Source organism: Xyrauchen texanus, chromosome 6 (genome assembly GCF_025860055.1).
Source record: "Xyrauchen texanus isolate HMW12.3.18 chromosome 6, RBS_HiC_50CHRs, whole genome shotgun sequence".
NCBI lineage: Eukaryota > Metazoa > Chordata > Actinopteri > Cypriniformes > Catostomidae > Xyrauchen > Xyrauchen texanus.
In genome coordinates this window covers 19008826-19022315 of record NC_068281.1, presented here as the reverse complement: position 1 = coordinate 19022315, position 13490 = coordinate 19008826, and the positions used below count along the sequence as shown (strand labels likewise).

Below are 13490 nucleotides of genomic sequence, written 5' to 3'. Positions count from 1 at the left end.
TGTCGAATGAGCTTAACTTGTATTGAATCCGGAATATTCCTTCAAACAATATGGGCAAGCAGTTTGCTCCATATTTTATGTTGCTTCATAAAAGCCTATGTTGAAAAATATTGTGTTGATAAATAGGTTTATTGTGCAGTGTCACTGTTTTTTCAGCACGTCTGGTGAAAAAAAAGGCTCAGTGCCAAAACTTAACTTGTTTTGCTGCTTCTTGCTTCTGCACCATGCTGCTTATATGTGCAGTGTAAATGCTGTAACTTGTTAATATGTGTGCCAAAATAAATATGTGCTGCTATGTCTGTGTGGTGTGAAACAGGCCTAACACTCCTTGCTGAAGTCTTCAAATGGCCTTGTTGCGCAGATGAGAGAGGGAGACAGCAACACACATCAAGTAAGCAAAGGCCTTTCACACGCAAACAAGTTCAGCCAAGCTTAAGTTTGGACTTGCTTTTAAAGTCCATGGGAACCTCTTTGTTTTTGTAATTGTAAACTATGTATAAAGGTTTGCATCTGGAAATGCCTACATTACATTAATCAAACATGCTAGACCAACTAATTACATCTTCTCTCTTTTCACAGCAGAGGGAGAAAAGAGTGACACTTTCTTTAATGACACTGACTGGATGCAGTTTATATGTTTGTGGGTCTTTTGTGGCAGTGAATAAGCCTGATGAAAAGGGCCAGTAGACAAATTAACAAGCATTTCTGACTCACTGCATGCAATACGAGCAGAAGTCTGATGCCCATCTCGGCTATGCACATAAAGAGGGGGTGTATGGACAGGAACAGAGGCTACACTGTGGGCACAGATCAGTAAACAGCTTAGCTGTGTTCACAGAGGAGGGAGGAGTCCAACTCCTGCCAACAAAGATGGCACAGAGGAGCCACCACATCAAAAAAGAGGAAAAATCACTTTTAAAATTAGGTCCTTTCAAAATACCCCTACATCTGCACAGATGAATGACCTACGTGTGAAATATGCCACACACACGGCTTTCTCTTTCCAGTCTCCAGTCTCTCTGCACTGATTGTTGTTGTATAATTCTCCAGAGATTTAAGAACTTTCCTTTTGTTGGCTTTTAAAGTCTCAGCTGTTTGCAAGTTCACACAGATGAACCAAAGCTCAATGTCCATTCAACGGAGACCTAGCATAAAGAAACAGGTGCAGCCTGACTGCATATAACCATAACAAATCACTCAAACAAGGACTTAGGCCAAACAAGAGAGAGGGGAGGCCATCGTAAATATGCTCCAAACCAGATCCATTAAATCAATTCCTTTCAAAAGCTCAGTTGCCCATGTTAAAGCACTCAAAACACCATTGAGTCTTCAGTTTCCTGCTTTGGCCATCACCATGTGCCAAGAAAGCTCCAAAACTGGAGCAATATTAAAGTGAACTAATCCAGATTTGTCCTGAAAACAGATCAACTGATTCACAGCATGGGCCCTGTAAATTATGTAATTTAAAATACAGAAAGTCTAATGAAACAACAAAAATTAACATCAACTAAAATACTGAGTTTACACCCCAGTGCTCATCTGTTTCCAGCTGGCAGAGCCAATTATTTTCAGCAATTATAAAATAAATGCAAATGTTTTTGCTGATGGATTGTCCCAGTTCTTCCCAAACACCTGCTTTTTACAAAGTTTACCCCCAGCCCACAAAAAAATCTGTCATTGTTTACACACCCATATGACTTTCTTTCTTCAGTTGAACACAAAAGGAGATGTTAAGCAGAATGTTAGCCCTATTCACCATTCATTTTAATTGCATCTTTTTTCCAAAAAAAAAAGTGAATGGTGACAACAATTTAACAATTTAATGTCTGTAAATCACGACCCGGCCCCGCCCTCCACCCTGCCACATTCCTCCCTCATTCTCTCAGGCAGGGGAGCCCCCGGCATGATGTACACCCCCCCCCCCCCTTTCCCTGGGGGAGGGCGTGCCGAAGCCCGTCAGCCGGCAGGTCATCCCCGTCCACCTGGATGAGGGAGGGGACAAGGAGAGGGAAACAGAAATAATAAAAATGGGGGGGTACTTCCTGTAACGGTGTAGTACCCCCCCAAAAAAACACTGTAAAATTTAAACAAGAGGGAAAAGGCCAACGCAGAGCAGCAGTGAGAGAGAGGAGAGAGAGATGGAAAAAAAAAAAAAACACTTACTCACCAGTTCTCCGATACGCCGTAGCTTGTTCCTCGGCCACTCCTCCACCCTCCAACGGACGACAGCCGCGCCTCTCCGGGCGGATCGGAGACAGACCTCCAGCCCCTGGCGGACGGAATGCCCCACCGCGTTCTTGGGGAACAGAAGGTTCTCCCGCTCTAGGCGGTCGGCAGCGAGCCCCACCCTGCTCGCGGTCGGCGGTCTCAGACTCCAGGCGGCCGGGCTCCTTGTACCCCGGCAGATGGCCACGGCTGCTCCGTTGGGGTGGACAGTAGTGGCGAGAACTCTACTACGGCGTATCCCTCGCCGTCCCGGATTTCGGCACCAGTGTAAAGAAGTCAATGGAAAGGAGGAGGCGAGAACCGGCTTGTCAATATAAATAATATTTTAATAATAAACTGAAACAGAAGACACAAACACACATGACGGACATGTCCGTAAACTATCTCTCTCTCCCGCACAATCCTCCGCATTCGGCCTTTATCCCTCTCGGAGGCTTGATTAGCCTGATAAGGGACCGGGTGTGTAGAATCACGACCCGGCCCCGCCCTCCACCCTGCCACATTGTCCATTTGTAATCACTGAAAAAAGGCTTAGAATGAAATTAGAGTGAGTAAATAATTCTAGAATTTAAATTTTTGGGTGAACTGTCCATTTAAATTTGGATCTACTGGGCCAGGAGCCATGCAAATTAGTTTTCTCCCAATTTGGAATGCCTTAGTAGGTCCTCAAAGTGGTGCAGTTACTCACCTCAATCCAGGTGATGGAGAACAAGTCTCAGTTGCCTCTGCTTCTGAGACCATCAATCCATGCATCTTATCATGAGGTTCCTTGTGCATGACACCGCGGAGACTACACATTTGGAGGCTCATGCTACTCTCCGTGATCTAAGCGCAACTTACCACATGCCCCATTGAGAGCGAGAACCACTAATCGCGACCACGATGAGGTTACCCCATGTGACTCTACCCTCCCTTGCAACCAGGCCAATTTGGTTGCTTGGGAGACCTGGATGGAGTCACTCAGCACACCCTGGATTCGAACTTGCGACTCCAGGAGTGGCAAGTCATGCAAATTTCAAACCCATGAGATTCACGCAAAAGGCTTTTATTGGTAAAATAACACATAGCCTATTTTGTGATGTGATATATTAAGCACTTTCAAAAGAACTTCTTCTATAGACATTCTTTACAGCATCCAGCTGGTTGCCGAGAGGAAGAGTACCCCTCCTGCCTGATTGGTACCTGTATATATCTCTTTTTTTAAAGGCAGCCAAACACCCGTCTCGATGCATTGTTATGTTAGACAAGGAGCAACAAAAAAGGCGAGTGGGCTTACTAGGCAACAAATATAATCATAAATGACTACAAATTTATAAGCAAACAGAACATGAGCTGTCAAACAAACCAAACAACATCACTGTACTGCTAACATAGTTAACCTGCTCTTATTCAAACTGCTTCACTTCATTCTTCAAACAGTCCTGTTGTGAGCATTCTTTTAAGCAGTGCTTCTTTTTAAAAGAAAGAAAATCATATGGGTTTGGAATTAATGATTGTGGAGGGTTAATACACTCCCAAGGCCGGGGCACCAAGGGAAAGGGATAGGTTGGAAAGATGGAGGGGAGGGGGCAGGGGAGGGATCACAGAGAGAGAGCGGGGCGCACGGCCCCTGGGTATGATGCTAAATGGTCCTCCGCCAACTGTACGGCTTTATTCAGTGACGTCAGGTGGTGGCAGTGGACCCACATCCGCCATCCTTTCGGTAGTTGGGAGATGAATTGCTCCAGCACCACGAGATCGATGACATGCCCGATGTTGCTGGACTCCTCAGCCAGCACCTACTGCCGGCAGGCATATGGGAGGCCGACTTCACTCAGCATCAGGGATCTGAACCGCTGGAAATGCTCCTCTGGGCTGCAGCAGACCCCCTGCAGGATGGGGTACCTCAGGAAGATGTCGACCAGGAGCTGTTGGGCTAAGAGTTGGGCCTCCCCGGTCAGCAGCGGTAAGAGGTGGACTGCCCATTTCGCCCGCAGCCAATCCAGAGCTTGAGCCGTGCACTCGAAGAGCTCCAGAAAGATCCGTCTTTCGAAACATCTTAGCGAGCAACACATGGGTGTTCGCTGCTGCTGGGGTCATGGCATGCGCCCTCTCCTCAGGCACCAAGCTTCGCAACACCCATCGGTCTTCCTCTTGGCCTCAAAGCACTGTGGCTGCTCTGCCCGCATATCCATGAGGGCCTGCTGTCGAGCCTGGTGGATACTGGCCGATAGATCAGGACACTTCCTCCAGCGGCGAAGACGACTCCATAGCAGCGTGCTCTTCTTCCTTCTCCCGGGTTTCAGCACCAGTGTGGCAATGGTTTGTGTTTGGAGCAGATAAAGGAAGAAGCGGGAGCCGGTTTCCACAGTCCACGTGAGTCACTCTTTATTACAATAAAACAGAAAATGCTTTTCAGCTTTATGCCAAACTAAATATTTTCAGCATCAATGGAAATCAAGATCAGCTTTTCAGCAAAACACTCTCAGAACACAGACACACAGTCTCTGGTGTGTAACTCTCTCTGTTCTCTCTGAGGACTGGGCTGCTTTTATCTCCCCTGTCTCTCACAGCAAACATGGAAACATTAATTAGTAGCAATTCATCTCAGGTGGTGTTATGTACACCCTGTCTTGTTCCACTGTTGCCCTTTTGTTTACCATTTATGTCACTTTTGTACTCCTTAGTTTTCACTTTTGTCCCTTTTGTAGCTCCACAGTCTTGTTTTCCCTCGTGTTCACTGTTCATTGTTTTCACCTGCCCTTGTTAATTTGCCTTGTTATCTTGTTTGAGTCCTGTTTGTTCATTGGCCCCTTTGTCCCACATTTATGTATTTAAACCCTGTCTGTTTGTTCAGTCTCTGTCAGTCGTTGTTTGTTAATGGAGGTATGTTGTTAGCCTGGTATGTGTTCCCTGCCTGAGTTCTCTGTTTGTGTTCATCGTGTTTAGTTTTCAGTTTTCAGTTTTATTTCCCCATTGAGGGTTGTTCCTTTGTGTTTACTTGTTTGTTTATTTAATAAATTCTTAACTGCATTTGGATCCGCATCTCCTCGTCTGCCTCTCTGCTCAAGCGTTACAGAACGACTGACCCAACAATGGATCCAGCGGTTCTCGGGCAAGCTGCCGCCTCCTGGACCTGAAGCAAGGAAGCCGCCCGGTGGAGGATCACATTAGGGACTTCCTGTACCTGGCGAGCGCCACCGACTTTCCTGACTCCTCCCTGGTGGTGTTTTTCCAGGCTAGCCTGACCGGTTTGCTCCAAGAGCGGTTGCCCATGACGACGCGTGGCTGGGCGCTCGGCGAGTTCATGGAGGAGACACTTCTGGTATCGCGGCTCGCTGCTTACTGTGGGTGTGGTTGAGGATCCTGCCTCTACTCCCACGGCGGTGACCCTCCAGTCGTCCTTGGCTCATCCTCTTCCACCTGCCCCACCGGTCAGCGAGCTCGCCCCACGCCTGTCGTCGTCCATGAGCCAGCACGGTCAACTCGTCCGCCCAGAGGAGGAAAGAAGGCGGGTTTCCGCCTCCCGGCCCACGCCTGCCCGGTCTGTGAGCCAGAGCCTACGCCTGCCCGGTCTGCGAGCCAGAGCCCTCGCCTGTCACCGTGAGCGAGCCAGAGCCTACGCCTGTCACCGTGAGCGAGCCAGAGCCCTACGCGCATGTCACGGTGAGCGAGCCTGCGCCCACGCCAGCCACGGCCAGCGAGCTTGAGGCCACGCTGACCAGGAACAGTGTCCCAGCTTCGCCAGTCGCATCAGCCCGGAGGAAGTGGAGAAGGGGAAAGGTCTCTGCTCTCCAGCCTCCGCCTGCCGCAGCCCCGTGCCCTAAACCCCTCCTGGCTCTGCTCTCAGCACCCAGCGAACCCAAACTGGCGCATACCATGGTAATCCAGCCAGTGCCTGTCGCCTCAGAGGTCAGTGAGCCAGCACCTGTAGCCTCAAACGTCCCTGAGCCAGCGCCTGTAGCCTCGACCGTCCCTGAGCCAGCGCCTGTAGCCTCGACCGTCCCTGAGCCAGCGCCTGTAGCCTCGACCGTCCCTGAGCCAGCGCCTGTAGCCTCGACCGTCCCTGAGCCAGCGCCAGTAGCCGTAACCGTCCCAGAGCCAGTGCCTGAAGCCTCGACCGTCCCAGAGCCAGTGCCTGAAGCCTCGACCGTCCAAGAGCCAGTGCCAGTAGCCGTGATCGTCCAAGAGCCAGTGCCAGTAGCCGTGATCGTCCAAGAGCCAGCGCCAGTAGCCGTGACCGTCCAAGAGCCAGTGCCAGTAGCCGTGACCGTCCAAGAGCCAGTGCCAGTAGCCGTGACCGTCCAAGAGCCAGCGCCAGTAGCCGTGACCGTCCAAGAGCCAGCGCCAGTGGCCGTGACCGTCCAAGAGCCAGCGCCAGTAGCCAGGACCGTCCTAGAGCCAGCGCCTCTCGAGCCTTCCAGGGCTCCTCCTCCCGAGTCTTCCAGAGGTCCGCCTTCCGAGTTACCCGAGCTTTCCAGAGCTCCGCCTTCCGAGTTACCCGAGCTTCCTAGAGCTCTGCCTTCCGAGCCTCCCGAGCTTTCCAGAGCTCCGCCTTCCGAGTTCCGAGCTTTCCAGAGCTCCGCCTCCCGAGCTTTCCAGAGCTCCGCCTTCCGAGCTTTCCAGAGCTCCGCCTTCCGAGCTTTCCAGAGCTCCGCCTTCCGAGCTTCCGAGCTTTCCAGAGCTCAGCCTCCCGAGCTTTCCAGAGCTCCGCCTTCTGAGCCTCCGAGCTTTCCAGAGCTCCGCCTCCCGAGCTTCCTAGAGCTCTGCCTTCTGAGCCTCCAGAGCTTTCCAGAGCTCCGCCTCCCGAGCTTCCAGAGCTCCGCCTCCCGAGCCTCCCAGAGCTCCAGCTCGCCTCCCGAGCCTCCCAGAGCTCCGCCTCTCGAGCCTCCCAGAGCTCCGCCTCTCGAGCCTCCCAGAGCTCCGCCTCTCGAGCCTCCCAGAGCCTCCAGGCCTCCCGAGCCTCCCAGAGCTCCGCCTCAGCCTCCGAGCCTTCCAGAGCTCCGCCTCCAGAGCTCTGAGCCTCCAGAGCTCTGCCTCTCAGGCCTCTGAGCTTTCCAGAGCTCCGCCTCCCGAGCCTTCCAGGGCTCCGCCCCTCAAGCCGCTCGAGCCTCCCAGGGCTCCGCCCCTCAAGCCTCTCGAGCCTCCCAGGGCTACGCCTCTCAGGCCTCTCAGAGCCTCCCAGGCTCCGCCTCCCGAGCCTCCTCAGAGCTCTGCCTCCCGAGCCTCCCACGGCTCTGCCTCCAGAGCCTCCTCGGCTCTGCCTCCCGAGCCTCCTACGGCTCCACCTCCAGAGCCCCCTACGGCTCTGCCCCAGAGACTCCAGAGCCTCCTACGGCTCCACCTCCAGAGCCTCTTAAGCCTCCTACGGCTCCGCCTCCAGAACCTCCCACGGCTCTGCCTCCTGAGCCTTCTACGGCTCTGCCTCCCGAGCCTCCTATGGCTCTGCCTCCCGAGCCACCCGAGCCTCCGACAGCTCCGCCTCCAGAGCCTCCTGAGCCTCCTACGGCTCCGCCCTCAGAGCCTCCCGAGTCTCCTACGGCTCTGCCTCCCGAGCCTCCTACGGCTCTGCCTCCCGAGCCTCCTACGGCTCTGCCTCCCGAGCCTCCTACGGCTCTGCCTCCAGAGACCCCAGAACCTTCCAGGTCTCCGCTCCTAAAGCCTCCTACGGCGCCGCCTACCTCGGATCCGCCTCCTGAGCCTCCCTCAGCTCCGCCTTCTGAGCCTTCTAAGCCATCACCTCCCTCGGCTTCGCCTCCCGAGCCTCCCTCGCCTCCGCCTCAGAGGTCCTCCTTGGCTCCGCCGGCCTCCCCAGTGGCCACTCCTCCTCCCAGGCCCCCTGAACCGGCCCTTGCCCCACGGCCATCTCCTAGGCCACCAAAACCGGCCTCTGTCCTGTGGCCCCCTCCCAGGTCCCCTGAACCGGCCCTTGGCCCACGGCCCCCTCCCAGGCCCCCTGAACCGGCCCTTGCCTTATGGCCAGCCTCCGGGCCATCTAAACCTGTCCCTTCCCGGTCAATACCACCCCGGCCTCCTAAACCTGTCCCTTTGTGCCCCCGTGGACTGCCTAATTGCCCCTTGTGCCCCCATGGACTGTCTCATCTCCCTTTGTGCCCCCGTGGACTGTCTCATTTCCCCTCGTGGCCCCCCTTGGACTTCCTGCCTGCCCTTTGTGCCCCCTTGGACTTCCTGCCTGCCCTCTGTGCCCCTTGGACTGCCTCCTTGTTCTTGTGCCCCCCCCGGTCTGTCTGTCTGCCCCTGGTGCCATCATTTTGTTCTCTGTGGGTTTTCTTTCTTTTGTCTTGGGTTTTTAGGATCGTCTGGAAGCCGATCCTTTGAGGGGGGGCTCTGTTATGTATACCCTGTCTTGTTCCACTGTTGCCCTTTTGTTTACCATTTTTGTCACTTTTGTACTCCTTAGTTTTCACTTTTGTCCCTTTTGTAGCTCCACAGTCTTGTTTTCCCTCGTGTTCACTGTTCATTGTTTTCACCTGCCCTTGTTAATTTGCCTTGTTATCTTGTTTGAGTCCTGTTTGTTCATTGGCCCCTTTGTCCCACATTTATGTATTTAAACCCTGTCTGTTTTTTCAGTCTCTGTCAGTCGTTGTTTGTTAATGGAGGTATGTTGTTAGCCTGGTATGTGTTCCCTGCCTGAGTTCTCTGTTTGTTCATCGTGTTTAGTTTTCAGTTTTATGTTTTATTTCCCCATTGAGGGTTGTTCCTTTGTGTTTACTTGTTTGTTTATTTAATAAATTCTTAACTGCATTTGGATCCGCATCTCCTCGTCTGCCTCTCTGCTCAAGCGTTACAGGTGCATGTTCTTACTGCTTTCTCTCTCCCCAGACTGGCGCTCGCCCACGCCCTCACCTCCACAATGATTATTAATTTTGGGTGAAATATCACTTTTAAAGATAGTAAATAGATAGGGATAGTTCACCCAATTATGAAAATTCTCTGATTATTTACTCATCCTCAGGGTAGGTGTGTATGACTTTCTTTCTTCACCAGAACACATTTGAAGAAAATTAGCTCAGTAGGTCCTTAAAATGCAAGTGGATGGTGATCCATTTTTTGGAACCTCCAAAAATCACAGGCAGTCAGCATAAACGTCATCCATACAGCAACAGCTGTTAACTTAATGTCTTCTAAAGCGACACAATAATTTTTGGTGTGAATAAGATCATTATTTGAATACTTTTTTTTTACTCTAAATCATGCTTCCAGTCAGCAGCGGTATGTGCGTGTGACGTTATCGCATTGGTATATGAAACATGTGAGAACTGAAGCATACAAGCCGGAAGAGCAGCACTGTAGAAGGAGGCACGCTGTACAGAAGCTTGGTTGGTTTTGGTTTAGATCTGCATTTATCTTTACTCACAATGGTGCGTTCTCAACCGAATGGAGAACGTGAGATTACCTCTGTATCATGGCAACGTGAATACAAGAGACTTCTTGAACTCAACCCTCTCGGAAGCATTAGATTACAGTTAAAATAACTTAATTATTTATCTTTTTCACACTAAAAATGATCATTTCACTTTAGAGGACATTAATATAACCGCGAGTCGTATCGATGACATTTATGCTGACTCTGTGATTTTTGGAGCTTCAAAAGTCAGATCACTTGCATTTTAAGGATCTACTGAGCTAAGACGTTTTTCTATTTTTCTATGTGTTCTGCAGAAGATATAATGAGGATGAGTACATTACCAGAGAATTTTCATTTTTGGGTGAAATATCCATTAAAGATTATTAAGCTTAATATTCTCACAGAGCTGTGATACTGTTAGATTATATAGATACATTTTAAAGAGTTCATGAGATCACTTTACAAGTGCAGTTTTTCTGTGACAATGTCTTATTGAGACAGGATAATTGGGCAAGATATACTGTATCAAGAGGCTCGTCTGTTTTTGTTTTAAATAGCCACATGGTCATATGATTTGTAACTGTTTAGTGACAATATAGTTATCAATATTTTTCAATTTTTCAGGAAAAAAAGACTCTTCATTTGAAAAGCGTATATCTTGTAAAGGTGACTTTTGCCAACTTTTAGTAGTAAACAAGTATATCGACCATTTCAAGACTATTCATCTTTTTAAGGAAGTGACGTCTTTGTTCCTTGAACATTTCCTGCAAGTTGTTGAACTCTTTCAAAACTACAGTGGGGGCGCTTCATTCATAGTGACTTTAACCCAATCAATGTTACTAACGTTAACACGATTGTCATGAAATGTAATTATTAAAATGTGGACCATGTTTTTAGGTGGCTGGATGCTCCCTAGTTGCCTTGAACTAATGGAAATTAAAGGGGTTAAATCTTCTAAAAAGCAACAGCAAATGGAAGCATGAATCACTGCAGTGAAGCGAGATGGCTGGTTACATGCAGTACTAACAATTATTTCACACATTTTATCTCTGGTAGATGAAAAAAATGTATGTCAACTAATCGTAAGTTTGATTGGTAGAGCTCTTAAAGTGAATATAGAGTGCACCCATTATAATGAATGAAGCTGCACAAGTAATTTACTTGCAAAGAAAAGGTTATTAAAAGAGGTTTTAATAAGTAAAATGTACCTCCCTAACCTAAGAATTTACCCTAAACCTAACCAATAGTGTCCAAAAAGATAAATGTGAGTTTAACAAACCGGCATCCTTACCCTAACTGGTAGTGTTTAAAAATTAAAATTAAAACCATGTCATTTTGTGTCCCTTCTATGACTCTTTTACTTATGTGCGTGCGTCTATGGCTGAACTTGAACTGTGGTCAAGTTCAAAGTCCAACACTCTATCAAGTGAGCTACCAAGCAAGCTAATCATAATGGAATAAGTATATATAGGTAGGTGGGTCTGTAATACAAGTGTTAAAATATCACATTTTTCAAATCATGCATTAAAGAAAAAGTGTTTTGATATCACAACATAGGGTGGGTGAGAAATAGAGTGAAAAATAAGAGTTTATAAAAGTCATAATCAGCAATTGTACTCATGATTTGTGTGACAACGAATAAAACACACAGATGTTGTAGCACCTCAAGTGTTAATTTTACCAGGAAACTGTAGCAAAATGTAGAAAGCGGCACTTTAATGTCAGCTTGTAAAAATTTATATAGAGTAATGTTCATCTATGAGATTAGGTTAAATTTGGTCCTGACCAAATTCCCCCCCTTGGCCCTTAGCAGTCATAGCCTCCTAATAATACACATCCATGAATTGACACTATTAATCAACCATCTCCTCTCCACCAACAGCTGGTGTGTGGTGAGCATATTGGCACATAAATGGTTGCCGTTGCATTATCCAGGTTGATGATGCACAATGGTGGTTGTTGAGGAGAACCCCCTGTTCAAAATGTAAAAAGCTTTGAGTGTTGTGTCAGAAAAGCACTATATAAGTGTAACTGTTAATTGTTTTGTTGCTATATTGTTTCAGGCTTGATTTTGTGCAGGTGTAACTGTTGAGTATCAATGCTGTGTAGCAGTATATTAGAGTCCTGTATCTTCCTCACCGGCCCTGCCTGGCTGCTCTCTCCCTCAGTGTAAGCAGCAACAATTGAATCTCAGCCTTTAGCAGTCCTTTAATAGCCGGGGGGTCAGCCAGAGGGAACACTGGAGTTTCTGGTCTGCTGCCCTGCTCTGAGCGATGGACCTCCTGCCAAATAGTCTCCCAAATCTCCACCTAGAACAGGTCAAGAGAGGAAAGCACAGACAATGTTACAGCAGCCTGCTATTTGGCTCAGGTTTGTATGTAATTCACTTTCCAAATCCATATTAAAACTGCTCTACATCTAGAGAAGTGCTGCCAGCTGGTTTACATCCCATCACAAGTGTGTCAAATCCCTGTAAAGTTAAAAAGTAGTCCATGTAATAAACTGCAAAGTTCAGTGTGTATTGAAAAATCCATGTGTTATTCTTGCAAAGCCCGGAGAAGGAAATTAAAGCATCTCACAGCACAGGCAAAATCTGCACTCTATTACCAATCTCCACACCTGGCTTGGAACTTTCAAGTTTCCCTTGGACTCTTGAAAATACACTTCAAAGCATGTTGAAGGCAGTGCAAGACCAAGTAAAACCATCTCCCTGAGAGTTCTGATCCCGCTATGCATCCATGAACCCAACTTAAGGCCTACATAACTCTGCTGAACACAAGCCAGATGCCTTATTCTTATTTCCACTGCAGCCTCTGCAGAACCAGGTGTGTATGATGTGCACAGCCACCAGAGATATGTTCTGTGAAGATGCAGGTTTAAAAATTTAGCAGAGATAAACTCTGGGGTTCTAAACCTTTATACAAAAGATTATTTTTCTTCTTCTTTGTTGACTGTTATCTTTTGAGTACATTTTCTAAAGGACAAAGTACAAGAATCAAGTTGAATCTCTGTAGTTTGTAATTTTCCTTGTTTTAAGGCATACAAAGTAGTCATAAGTATTTCTAGGGACCAAAAGAGGTTGCAGACAGAAACACTAGCGTTACACTATTGACCATTACATATTACTAATCCTAGAGCTTTAGAAAAAATTACGCCCTTGGTTGAATTTGCTAAGACAATTCTTTATCATTCTCATTTTGTATTGTATTTTGGTTGTTCTCAATACAATACTGTTGAGTTTGTTACTATACATTTTAACGAAACATACATTCTGGGCACTGGCCTGCATTACTGTGTCAAAAGATCCCAGAAGTACATACCTAGAGTATATGAAGGAGCATATGGATTTTTAAACACAAAATCATTAATCCTATTTAGTGTTTTGAGAGAAACAGACCTAAATGCACCACATGCTGTAGGTCTTCCTCAAACAAGTTTCAAACTCTGGATTCCATATACACATCCACAGTTTGTGGAAGACAATTCATCTTTGAAAGAATTGCCTCTAAAACAGTCCTCATATCGGTTTAAATAAGGTTTGCATTCCAGCCACTTATGGTGGGTGAGATAACGCACTCTTGGGACTTGTATTTGACAACTGGTTTAGAGTGACTCTTCATGCAAATACTAGCACACTTGCACATGTTTTTTTATTTACTTTTTATTTAGTGCCCAATATTGTAAAAGACAAAGACTTATCTGAATTGAGAGCACCAAACTTTGTAACCTGGAAGGCCTGGCCTCACATTACCTAAACTAAGCAAAGAACTTGGTCTGTTGTCTCACAAAGTCAATAATTATAACATAAATGTTACCTTTTGCTCAGACAAAACACTAATGTTTAGAAAAGTTACATTTTATCATGTTCTTCTAAATACTGTTACACCTAAATTAACTTTCTATTACCTGCTAAATA

General features: G+C 47.6%; 1 protein-coding gene across 3 annotated transcripts in view; it reads right to left on the bottom strand.

Moving 5' to 3' along the window:
- The window catches only part of ccdc24 (coiled-coil domain containing 24), a 33573-nt gene that overhangs the window by 18782 nt on the left and 1301 nt on the right, over positions 1-13490 (bottom strand). For all 3 annotated transcript variants that reach the window (XM_052128663.1, XM_052128665.1, XM_052128664.1), the window contains one exon: positions 11714-11883. In XM_052128663.1, coding sequence (XP_051984623.1) covers positions 11714-11883 — 170 coding nt within the window. The remainder of the gene's footprint in view (positions 1-11713; positions 11884-13490) is intronic.